Consider the following 13457-nt stretch of genomic DNA (forward strand, 5'->3'; position numbering starts at 1 on the left):
TGTTTGTCTTTCTTTGTGTTTTGTCTCATAATCTTTTTTCAAAAGCAATAGACCAGAGAAAGTTTTTGGTCCAATTTGAATGTATATATATTAGTTTTTCTACCTATACTGACGGAAAATAGTACCAGGATCAGAATACAGGGTATCATCTATAGAATGTTTGTCTTTATGAATTGACTCAAAAGAAAGCTTTGTTTCAGAAGTGACCACATCATATAATAGCTGCAGTGCTCTTTTCTGTTTGTAGCTCATCTAGAATGATAAATATCCAATAATTCCACAATGATACCACAAACAGTAGCAAACTCGGCATTTTAACACTATGGCCATTTCCTACCTATTCTGTGCCCTATCTTCAGGATCAAGAAAGATTGAAAGGCTTATATCCCCATTTTTGAAGTTACTTGTTAAAATTTTTGGTCCTTTTTTCTAGGTGAACCCTGATTAGAATAATGTGCCAACAATTGATTGGTAACTGTTATTCTAAGCAAAGCTATAAAAGAAACATGGGCCTTGCTGACTAGGAACTCATAGTCCAGACTAGAGAAATGGAAATGAGTTGTTCCTCGGTAGTATTTAGTTCCTCTAAAAAGAAAGCCTCTGCGTGCAAGGAAGTAGAGCAGAGAGGTTTGAGCCTACCATCTTGGCTCTGCCATTTGCTTCCTAGGTCAGCTTGTATTGCACAAATCTCATAACATTCACTGAGTCTCAGTTTCACTACTAGTTAAGGAATAATCCTTGGTAAAATTATAGTAGGATGAAGTGACGTATCATTAGCATAATATGTGACTAAGAATTGAATATCCATAGTAACCAACATCATTATCCTTCACTTGGCTGTTTTCTGATTCTTTTGAAAGAAAGTTACTTTGTCAACTATATGAACAAAGATCTTTGTACAGATGTTCTTTTTAACTTAGAAGGATTATCTACATATGAATACTTAATTGGAAAATTTCTTACATTGTGTGGTTCAACAGATTGTCTAAAGCACACAGTAGAGTTTTAATTGTGCCAAATGATCATATTTCTTTTCAAATGAAACTAGATTGTATTTATGCTTCTTCTTTGATGACTTATTTAAATGCTACAGGAAGTCTGGACAATGATAATAGTTTTTTATCTCTTAATGTTTGACATCTTTTCCTGAGTTTTATCTGTTTTCTCATACCTGAATCAAGAATCCTTTTGGTTTGTTTCATAAACAGTATACTATAGCAATTATATGTATGTAGTTTGTCAGATTTGTAGGAACTAATTGTTATCAGCAAAGTAAATACACTACTCCATTCTGAATAAGGGCTAGCCATAGGCCTTCATCTCTCACTGTCTCACTCTTGCTTGCAGTTAGAATGACAAATGATTCTATGATTGTACACTTACAAGCCTCAGATCATTACATCATTAATTTTACCAGAATTTAAAAAACAATGAAATCAGATAAAGTCCAATATTTATTTACTATTACAATTTCCACTTATATTAACCAGTAGAATGTTAAAAGCAAACATGCTATCTCTTTGGCACTTTTGGGTGAAATTAGTAAACAAGTGTGGACAAGATGAGCAAGAATGACAGTCTGGCCTTTAAAAGTATTCACATTTAGAGGCCAGCCTGGAAGAAGACTGAAGACAAAAAGGTGAGAGTTACGTTGATTAGACTGAAGGTGGAAGGGTATTGAAAGTGGAAGTTTCTCACCTTCGACAAAGGTAATGTATTGATTCCGTTGGAAGCAACAGCTAGTGGAGTGGCTGAAGTGGTAGAGCACCTGCCTAGCAAGTATGAGCCCTGAGTTCAAACCCCAGTCCCTCCAAAAAAGACTGAATATAATCATCCACTGGAAGCAACATGAAGAGGCGATGATAAAGCTGTAGGTGGAAAATAACAGTAATGGATGGAGAAATTTAAGATGGAACATTTAGAAATGCCATGCAGTTAAATAGAAATTGGTAAAATAACATGGATTATATTCTGATTGTCATTAAAGTTGAGTCAAAGTGAAAGGGATATGTGGCTTGGGTGTAGCTCAGTGGTAGAGTGCTTGCCTAGCTTGTGTGAGGTCCTAGGTTCGATCCCCAGCACCACCACCATAATTCTTTTCACTAGAACTGAATCACTACTAATTTCAAATATTAAGTTGTTCCAATGCTTATAATCGTTGTCACTTAATGTAGATCACATTGTTCCTAGAAGAGTTTTTCAAACCAAACAGGCTCTTGATTTAGCATCTGAAAAGATGTGAGGAACCTCAGAAAATTGGTCCTAAAGGTAGGGCGTAGGAAGATGGGGTATTGGGTTATGGTAATGACTGAGTTAGAGGACTGTTCGATTACTTAAAAATAATTTTAGAATAGTTTTAGATTTATAATGTGGCAAGGAGAATAGAGTTGCCTGCTGGGTTATAATGTGAAGAATGTGGTGTTGAGGGCAGCAAAGGAAGGATTGTGCAGGGTTTCTATTTAGTAGGACTTGAACACATTTGAAAAGGTGGCACAGGAAGTTCTAGAACCTAACCTCTACACAGTAATAGAGAACAGGATGCCATTTAACCTCACCCAAAAGTGCCAAAAAAATAACATGCTTGCTTTTAGCATAGTGTGGTTGGCCCAGGGATTAAGCCGTGGTGGTACCTCTGGGTGACTGGGTTAAAGTCAGATCTCTAGTGGAAGATATCTCCATCTGAGACTTGGAGGGGACCTCACAATTGTTTTTACCAGCAGTAAAAATGAGTGGAAAAGGTTATAATCAAGTTTTAGATGCTAACATTATCAAATGCTATAAAAGAAGAAATAAAAAACTCAGCTGAGGCTATCACAGGAAACCTATAAAATAATAAACTTCTGGAAATGAAAGATACTGGAACTAAAAATGGATAGTTGTAGTGGCTAGAAGATCTGTAGAAATTATTATGCAGCACAGAGAAAAGGGTAGAAAATATGTATGAAAAAAGAGGGTAAATGCTGGCTGGGCATGGTAATACAAGTTTATAATCCCAGCACTCAGGAGGCAGAGGCAGGAGATGTGAGACCATGTCTCAGAAAGAAAGTACAGATTAAAAATGTGAATTTTGCATAAGCCCATGTTTGATGATTCTAGAGAAGAGGAGAAAGAGTGGAGAATAGAAAACTTAAGTGTAATTATTGCTGGGTGTGGTGGTGCACATCTGTAAATCCCAACACTCAGGAAGCAGATACAGGATGATTATGAGTTCAAGACCAGTCAGCTTGTGCTACAGTGAAACTCTAAAAAAAAAAGGAATGAAAGTGAACTTAAAAGTCTTTTGTATTTCATTACAAAATAATGCAAAGCATAAGATGGAAAAGGTGAATCTATAGAAACAATACTGTGGGTAATTTGAAATCAAAGAATTTCAAAAGTTCAAATTACAGAAAAATCACCAAATCTCAGCATGTACTCACATAGCCCCCCTCCTCAAGGCTGTGTGGGCTAATGGCAGACGGAAATAACACAGGGAAGACAGACCAGGGATACCAGCAAAAGGGCACAGTGTTGTAATGCTGGTCCAAAGCTACTGCCACAAAGACTGAGTCCACCAAAGTCTGAATGGTCTAAATGTGTCCAAGTAGCTCAGAGAACAAGCTGGAGGGAAGGGGCTGCAAAGAATGCAATGTAAAGTGTGCAGGTGTGACTGTTTAATAAAACAGTCTTTGGCCTTCTAGTGAACAAAGAAAAGCACCCTTGGGCAATTAGGGATGAAAGTAAAGAAGCAAGAGAAGACAACTTAGAATCCTGCCAGTCAAATGAGAGCTGCAGAGTTGGAGCACTTTCAAACCCTCCCCATCATTGAAACAAACCAACAAAAAAAACCCACTGAGGTACCTGAACTTTGCTCTACTGACAGATTTCAGCCATGAAGATAACAAGATGAGGATACTGACTTTTTTTTTAGAAAAAGAAACATTTGGAAATGATATGATTACATATGAGGGAAATACAAAATAGTCTATGGATAAATTAGGAAGAATACAATTTAGTCCTACTTATATTTCTGGTTGGATCAGCTTGAAACCAACCAGTATTCGCAAGAACAATTAGAAAAGTTGGATAAAGACAAAACACTAAAGAATTGGAGAACTGAAGAAGACTTAAGGATCAAGAGTCTAGAACAAAGGGTGTTGAGAGGTGAATGTGACAGAAAAATCTTTGCCTTGAGGTTGTTCCATAAATAGAGGTAGAAGGAAGAGGTAGCAGAGAGGCCAGGCAAAAGGCACAGAAGAACAGAAGTTTTAGGCAATAATGAGTTCAGAACCTGTCAAGGTGAGAGGCACCAGTAAACACGCATTCAATTAGGAAACCTGAATGGCTACACTTTAAAAGTAAGGGCTAACCAAAAATGGAACAATGTTAATAACCACAGAGCTCCACTAACAACAATTTTATCCCATACAGGATTAAGTTGATCTGCCCCTATCTGAGCCGCCTGCAAGAAGCAGGAGTAAACTGTCTGGAGGAAGATGGCGACACCCAGAGCCTCCACTAATTACTACAGATCTCATCCACAATATGCAGCGTTCAATTAAGAGTAAGATCAAATGATGGAAGATCAAGGAAGACAAGAGAAACAGTCCCAGACATTAATAAAATAATGCTAATGAATAAGTTCAAGAAAGTGGAATACACGGCAAAGAATGGTATTAATTAGAATATTAAAAATTTAATGGAGAACTTCAGTTCGGGACAAGATAGAGTTGACATTCCCACTAAGTACAGCAAAGCCTCATAACATTATGTATAAAACAAAAAGACAACTCTGACAGGTGGAAAGAAGAACAGACATGAATAATAACATGGAAGTGAGTTCTCTGGGTTTTCTCTTGGCCTCATATATCCCCTAATGGGTGCTGGAGAAGCTGGAAACCCAGAAATACCAAGGGCATAGACAAGAAGAGCCCAAAGGAAAGCTTTCTCTCTCTAGAAAAAGGACCAAGAAATGAGTAGTCTAGCAAGACAGAGTATTTTTAGACAATAATTGCTCTGCTCTAGACAAATGCCACAAAGAAAACAGCCCATCTCCACCCTCTGCCAAGACTGAGTGGGGAATTTCAACTTCCAACTCTTCACCTGCCTGTAATGAAGCACCCCACGCACAACATGGGGGATGCCAAAGGAGGCGAAGTAGGGAGCCAGAAGTTTCCTTACTGCACAATAGTGACAAGGCCCCTGCTGTGGTGCTGGGGGGACACATGGGGAGCAGTAACAAGGCACCCCTCACACCTGGTGTATCAATGAAGGTCAAGAGAGTAACTGACCCTTGACTCCCACCTGGGAAGAGTAAGGCAGGTCTCAGCCTTTCCCACTAGCACAATGTCAGGAAATCTTAAATAGAAGGTTCAGGATAATACCTGAGGGCCAGGGGCATGGCTGAAGTGGTAGTCTACCTGCCTATTAAGCACAAGGGTCTGAATTCAAACCCCGATACTGCCAAAAAAAAGTCGGCATATGGGCAGCATGGAGGGGACAGAGGAAAGACATACTTGCCTGTCAGTGAACTGGAAGACAGAATAGTAGACATAACCCAATCAGAACAATGGAAAATATATTGAAAGAAATCAGCAGTTTGTGGGCTGGTGGTGTGGCTCAGGCAGTAAAGCACTTACCTAGCAAGCTTGAGGCCCCTGAGTTCAAACCCCAGTACCACCACAAAAAGGTAAATAAATAAATACAGAGATTAATTTTAAAAAATTAGAAGTCACAGGGATTTGTGATCTAGCAGTCATGTCATCAGTGTCCAGGTAGGGAGAGGGGAAGAAAAAAAAGGTATGAAGCAAATAAAAGTGCTAGAAGAAATAATGGCTAGAAATTTTCCAAATTGTGCAAAAGACATAAGTATAAGATTCAAGAATTTGAGCAAATCCCCAAAAAGGAAAAAAAGAAATCTACACCAAGATATATAATAAACCTACAAAAACTAAAGAAAAAAATTGAAAGCACTGAGAGAGAAAAGATAGCTATAGTGGAGGCACAATGACAGTCAATTTCTCATTAAAAACCATGGCAGCCAGAAGAAATTGGCACATTTTTCAACAGGAGAAGAAAGGAGAGTGACAGGAGGAGGAGGAGAAGGAGGAGGAGGAAAATAGTAAGAAGAAATTGTCTACCCCAGGTTCTATGTGGAGGATAAGTCAACATTCTCAGATTAAGAAAATCTAATAGAAATTTTCACCCACTGACCTACTCTTTAAAAAAATGGTAGGGGGGAGGGTGATGAAGGAGAAATGATGGAGGGGGTGAATCAAAATACATTATAGGCACATGTGTAAATGAAATCTCCCTGTACAACTAATATATGCTAATAAAAAAATGGTTGAAGGAAGTTCTTGAGACAGAAAGGAAATGATAAGAGAAGGAACATCAGGAAAGAAAGGGCAATAAAGGAGTAAAATTGTGTGTGTCTGACAGCTGAAGCGAAAATTACAATAGCTGATGTGGTTTATAAACAGCAGCGGAGAAGAGGACTTCACAGAAGGTAAAGCGTCTAACAAGTTCTCTAGAATTGGTAAAATGTCAACACCAAAGCTGGGCCTGGTAGCGCACTTGTCATTACAGCTACTGCAAGAAGCATAAATAAAGAGGATCGCAGTCCAGGCCAGCCTGGGCAAAAATCGAGACTCCATCTCCAAAATCACCTGCCTAGCAAGTGTGAGGCCCTGAGTTCAAACCCCACTACAGCTAAAAAAAGAAAGAAGTAGACTGATAATTCATGTATCTATATTAGGTTTGGACAGGGTGAGGGGGCTGGGTGGAAGCAGTGAGCACACACTTTCTAGACCTGATGGCTGGAAAGGAAAGAGGATGAGACTCTGCTGTAGACACCGGGAAAAGCGGTCGGAGGAGGGGGCCACTTAAGCTAGAAAACGTGGACCCTGGAGCACAGGTGGCTGTGAGCAAGGAAGAGACTGACATTTAAGGGAAGGTGAGTGAGGGAAATTGAGGAAGTTTGAGGATGACTCCTCCAACCGAGGCGAGGGAGATGATAAAGATTTGGGGCGTGGAAAGCGGGTATGGACAACCAGGAGACAGAAATTCAGGTTGCATCAGGAGCTAAATCTGCAGTTTTCAGTCTTCCTAGGTAAAAGCTGTAGAACAACGACTGACCACCAGGGGACGATGTCTGTGGAGGCTAGCATATCCCATCGGCCCTAGCTCTCAAGGCGGAAGAAGGCGTGGAGGTGACTCTCTGGTCCGCGTCGCCTCTAGTCTCCTATCCCGACTGACGTTGGGCAGCAAAGATGGCGGCCGGAACCAGCAATTACTGGGAAGGTGAGGGCGAAGCCTCCGGGTGGCTCCCGTGAGAGACAGAGGGATTCAGTGAGGATAAGTCTTGGGGGAGGCAGCAGAGGAAAGAGCCAGGCCTCTGGAGTTGCCCTGCTGAGGGGTGGGACTGGCCTAGTTGGATTGCGGAGCCTGGGAACTTGGGGCAGGGAGCTGGCCTGACCCGACGGAGGAAACGGGACCCGGGTTAGGGGTCGGAGTGGACAGAGAGGGGCTGGAGAGGAAGAGGAGCCCCAGTGTGTCTGCGGGGAGAAATGGTTGAGGGGTAGGGGGACTCGGACGGTGGGGCTGAGGGCGCGGACTCGAGTGGGAGGAGACGAGCGTGGAGCCCGGAAGACCGGAGCTGAGGTCACTGTCGGAAAACCGAGAGCCAGACCTGAGCGCGGCGTCTGCCCCCTTTTGGGTCCCGGTCGGCAGTTTCAGGTTGAGACTTGGAGAACTGGGTTTTGAAGACTGAAAATAACTTGACCTTCTGCCCCGGGAGTCTAGGATCGGTTTTGTTTAAAAGAGAAAGTTGAAAGAACCTGTGTGAGTTGTAATTTGTTACCTTCCACCAAAAAAATCCTTCCTCTGATTTAACAAGTGCATTTATTTAATTCCTGAAAGTAGGATCCAATCTAGTGAGGTCATGTAAGACCTATGCATGGACCATGATGAACAACGATCAGAGAAGGCTCACCTGTTCCTTTCAGCTTTCTCTTCGCTTTTACTGCACCGTGGAAACTGCTCTCCAAGTCCCTTTCCCCTTTTGATCTGTTTCCTCACGCCACCCACTAAGACCTGTGAAAACCACCGTGTTGTCACTATCAGCCTCTTAGAAACTGGATTGAAGTTCACCCATACTTGCCTGTCTTACTTTCACAATGCTTTCACTTGATGTTTTCTAATAGACAATTACTGAAATTACAGAGAAGCGTGTTTGTTTATAGATTAAAACATGCTTTAAGATGCCCATTTGAAATGTGCGTATCAGCCACAATACATTTTTTAATTATGTAGAAGTGGCTACTGGTATCTTTAATACTTAAGTGATTATGGTTTTTGAAACACCATACTATAATAATTACAGCAGCTTACCGTCAGCAACATACTCTCTACCAAGGTGCTTTAAGAACAATCCTGAGGGTGGGGTATTTTTAAGGTTGAGTTTTTGTTGTTTTATTTTTTTGTTTTTGGTGGTACTGTGGTTTAAACTCTGCCTCCCACTTGCCAGGCTGCTCTACCACACTTGAACTTGAGCCACGCCCCAGCTCTTTTTTGCTTTACTTGTTTTTCAGTTAGGTTCTTGGATTTTTTTTACCTTGCAGACCCCAGACCATGATCCTCCACTGAAGCCTCCAGGGATAGCTGGAATCACAGGTCCTTGCCACCATACTGTCTTGTTGGTTGAAATGGCAGTCTTGCTACCTTTTTTTTAGCCCAGGCTGGCCTCAAACCACCATTCTCTTGATCTCTGCCTCTGAAGTAGCTGGGATTATAGATATGAGGCATTGCACCCAGCCAAAAGTCTGAGATTTCTTAGGTTAAGTAGGTTGTTAATAAATCTCATAGCCAGTAAGTGGCCGAGCTGAAATTCAAACTGAGATTTGGTCTCAGCAAATAAGCTCCACTAGGTCACTCTGCTTCCTACTTCTGGCTGCGAAGTATACTGAAACATTCTTTGTATTCCTTATCCCTGTGACATACCGTTCCTTCCCTTCGGTCTCCAGAAAAGGCTTCTCTCACTCAGCCACTTAGATGCCAAATTACTGTACCAATTTGTCTGCTTGCTTGTTTGCTTCTGCTTTTAAAACTTACGCATTTATTTCTCTTACTGCTGTGTTTGACCTTGTTAATATAGCACATTGGTAGTTTTGCTTCCCAATTTTTTTAAAGTAAGTTTATGAAAAGGCAATTTTTAATTTTTTTTTTATGGTATAAGATTTGAGCTTAGAGCCTCACGCTTGCTAGGCAGGTGCTTTACCACTTGAGCCACTCCACTAGCCCTGTTTTTTGTGATGGGTTTTTTTTGAGATAGGATCTTGTGAATTATTTGTCAGGGCTAATTCCAAACCACAATCCTTCTTATCTCTACCTCCTGAGGAGCCAGGATTACAAGCCCAAGCCACTGCCACCTGGGTTTGTTTTCTGTTAATTTATTTTTTTGTGTTCAGTGCCAAGTCATTTTACTGTTATGAAAAAAATTACAAAAATCTAGCAAAGCTTTGGAACATAAGAAGATAGCAAAATTCCTGTCAAAAGCAGTGATTGGCTTCTTACAAAGTTAGCTGGTGAATTGATGTCATACTGGTCATAAACCATATTCATTTCCTTTGTGATTTTTATTCTGTTTTTGTTTTTCTCTGAACTATAGAATTTTAGTTATTGCTATAAATTTCAAGGATGCTAAGCAACATTTATTATCTAGCTGTCTTTGGAATAAAGCAGAAAATTTGCATCTCCCACCACTGTTTCCCTTCTTGCCCCATTTGAAGTTTAATCTTTTGTTTTGGTGGCCCTGGGATTTGAACTCAGGACTTCATGCTTGATAGGCAGGCATTCTACCACTTGAGCCACTATGCCATATCTTGAAGTTTAAATAAATGGCTAATTTTCCTTCTTGGGTAAAGCTTTGGTTTCCTCCTTTTTAATGCTTTTCTTTATAGTGGAGAACTAAATCAAAGATCAGTGTATGATTATTTTCATAGCCTTGTGATTTTCATGTTTGCTGATATACTCTGTGTCTAATTATTTGCTTTTATAATTTTGTTAAAGATCTCAGGAAACAGGCTCGACAGCTGGAAAATGAACTTGACCTGAAACTAGTTTCCTTCAGTAAACTATGTACAAGTTACAGTCACAGCAGTGCCCGAGATGGAAGACGCGACAGGTATAGGTACTACCAGATTCTGTCTCTTACGACTTAAACTATATAATGTTTATAAAGCATTAAAAAAATAAACTGAAATGTATAACTTTGTAACTTTGTCTGTTATTGAATTTTTGGTGTTTTCTTTATCATTGATTTTTTTATTTTTTAGTGACTTAAGAAAATTCCTCCTGATTTTTGAGACTAGCATTTGTTTGTGATCCTTAGGCAGAGATTATGATGGGTCTCAGGAGGAAACTACTAGAGCTTAAAAATGAGTTTATATCTAAAAAAGAATTTCTAGCTCAGGCTGGGTGCCAGTGGCTCACGCCTATGATCCTAGCTACTCAGGAGGATCGAGGTTCAAAGGTGCCCAAATAGTTCTCGAGAGTCTATCTTGAAAAAACCCATCACAAAAAAGGGCTGGCAGAGTGGCTCAAGGTATAAGCTGAGTTCAAACCGCAGCACAGCAAAAAAAAAAGAACTTCTAGCTCAGTATATAAGCTAGAAATGTGGCTGATTTGCCCACATTGTATTTTCTAATTGCTAAGTGGATCCAAGGAGCTACCCAAACGCAAAGTATACATATTGCTCTTGTGGTGTTTATTTTTTTAGAATGAATTTAATAGTGTGTCCTATTAATCATCAGGGCTATTTAATCTTATGCTTACTTTAAGCATTCATTTGTTTCATTCCAGATTTTTGCAAAGGTATGAAGAATAATATCGTGAACTGCCATGTACCTCTTTCCCATTTTAAGACATGATCATAGTAGATGAATCAAAACATCCCTCCAATCTCTATATATAAATCACCATATATTTCATTAAGTAGTTTGTATTCCTAGAGAATTCACAGTATCCTACAGTAGTCAGTTTGTAATTTTTTTTTAATATCTTTGAGATCCAGTTATGAATATATGTAACTTTGGTATATTCATTTTCTGTAAACAGTACTACATTGTACAACTGCATTAAGGTTTAACCATTCAATGTATGGATATCTCTAATTTTTGCTAATTAATAGTAATGATTTTAATTGCCAATGCAGAGTATTTACCATATTTTAGGTACTATTCTAAGAACTTTATGTAAATGCTGCTGGGAACATTTTTACAGAGTATTTCTGTATTTCCTAGCACTAAAATTGTTGGAGTTGTTAGCTGTTATTCACTCTTAAATTTTCATTCTTTTCCAAAGATTAGTGGGGGGGGTGGTAGGGATTTTTTCCAGCTAATAAAAATCACAAAAACTGAGCTTGAATCCAAACCTACATCTCTATCTCCAGATCCCACACTCTAAAACCTACTGTGGTATGCACATTCCAACAAAAGGCTCCTTTTGACACAATAGCCAAAGAGTTGTTCCTTTTTAATAAGGCACATGGGTTACGAAAGTAGCAGCCAATATGTTGACTCTGGGACCAGTTATTAGCATGTTCCATAGATTTCATTGCTATGCCTTATGTTATGCTCACCTTCAACGAGCAGTTAGCAAGTAAAGAGAATGAGGAGTGTTCTTTTTTATGAGCAAATTTTATGATTGGAGAGCTTTTTTTTCTGAACTTAGGTCTCCCACTTGGTTATGCCAGCGAGTACACAATTTTAAAACTCAGGTTTAAGAGATACTGTTACATGATGCTTTTTCCCTGTTCTCTGTTCTTCAAGAGCATAATATTTTATTAACCCCTTTAGGGGAAAAACTATCTTGGAAACAGCCCCAAGAAATCCTACAAATTGGGACTGACTTTGGAGAATTACGTCAGCCTGTTTCTTTCAATTAAAAACAAAAACAAATACCCTAAGATTGTGAGGAACAAGCTCCAGTGTGCAGGGCTAGGGATGTAGCATGTAGTAGAGCTTGCCTAACTTGCTTGAGGCCCTGGGTTTAAAAGATCCAGTGTACATTCTAAAGCGTTTTGTTTGCCAGGTTGGAAGCATGTCACGATGAATAAGCTCAGTAATGACCAGAATTTTTCTTCAAGGTCTATGAATCATCATACACCTATAAAAATGAATTCAATTTAACTATATCCTACTATTGTGGAGAATGAGTTTTTGACCATTTCCCTGGACTCACATACTGTCCTGAGAGTGGTGACTATAAAATAACCAGTGGTAGAGATTACCCTACTATTCCTTTATTCAACATACATGTGAAGGACACCCACCATGTGCCATGCGGTAGGCATATATCTATGAGTAAGACATTCTGTTGACCCATTGTTCTTTTATATTTATTGGTAGGGGAAGATCTATATCAGTATTATACAGATATACTCTCATATGGGTACATTCTGGGCCGTAACCCTACAACCTTGGCTTGGTTCTGATATTATAATAAAGAGCTAGATATTTTGATGTAACATTTCAGTGCAAATAAATTGGGATGTTTGAAGAAGAAATAAAACTTTAGACCTAGCTGAACATATTAAAATAAAAATCTTTATTAAAGCCGGGCATGGTGGTTCATGCCAGTAATCTTGGACTACATAGCAAGATCTTACCTCCAAACCAAAATCCTTATTAGCTACTCTTTGGCTACTTTGCAAATTATTATTGCTGTGGAAATAAATATATGAGGGGGACATAGTGGTAGCTAAGGTACCGTCTGATGATGACTGATGGTTTAATCTCTTTTATTTGCCACACACAAGCACCGTTAAAAGGGCAGAGCAAAGCCTTCAGTGAGATCAGAGAGCACAGTCATTACCTGGGTATTTATCTGTGTCCAGAATGACAGAATGATGTGTATTAAGCTGCTCATAAGATAATAATACTACTTGGGGACATATGAGGGGTGGTGAGTTTTCAAAGAAGCAAAAGGAACTTTCAGGACATGTGGTTTTAGAATTTGAGTATGTCAAGCATGTTACATATCAAGCATGTAAAAGTTAGATTTTTCTGACTGACTTGTGATATTAAAAGACAAACACATTTTTGCAAAACAAAATGAGGTGATTGCATATTATAAGTGGAAATGTAGAGCGTTAGTATGAGAACATGCTGAACATAGCTATCTATATTAGACTGAAAACTAGTTTCTGATTTAATTAGTTGTCCAATCAGGATCATTTAAGTCTCAATTTGATTTCTTTTTAATAAGACTCAAAAAGAGAGAACTTAAGGTGTAAGGAACAATAATTTTGGAGAGTAAAAACTTAAAAGATTTTTTTCTTACAGGCTCCATAACATCTATAATCCATGTTTTCTGGGGTTTTTTTCTTTTTCTTTTTTCTTTTGTGGTACTGGCTTTTGAATTTAAGGCCTCACACTTGCTAGGCTCTACCCCTTGAGCCACACCTCCAGTCCTTTTTC

General features: G+C 39.3%; 1 protein-coding gene across 2 annotated transcripts in view; it reads left to right on the plus strand.

The window, feature by feature from the left end:
* The first annotated feature begins 7184 nt into the window (after window positions 1-7184).
* Gosr1 (golgi SNAP receptor complex member 1) overlaps window positions 7185-13457 on the plus strand; it is a 41403-nt gene continuing 35130 nt past the window's right edge. Inside the window, exons 1-2 of one of the 2 annotated variants that reach the window (XM_074046545.1) lie at window positions 7185-7281; window positions 10048-10168. In XM_074046545.1, coding sequence (XP_073902646.1) covers window positions 7251-7281; window positions 10048-10168 — 152 coding nt within the window. In that variant the 5' untranslated portion in view covers window positions 7185-7250. The remainder of the gene's footprint in view (window positions 7282-10047; window positions 10169-13457) is intronic. The other variant, XM_020178822.2, reaches the window with a different exon arrangement.

Source organism: Castor canadensis, chromosome 11 (assembly GCF_047511655.1).
Source record: "Castor canadensis chromosome 11, mCasCan1.hap1v2, whole genome shotgun sequence".
In the NCBI taxonomy this organism is placed as follows: Eukaryota; Metazoa; Chordata; class Mammalia; order Rodentia; family Castoridae; genus Castor; species Castor canadensis.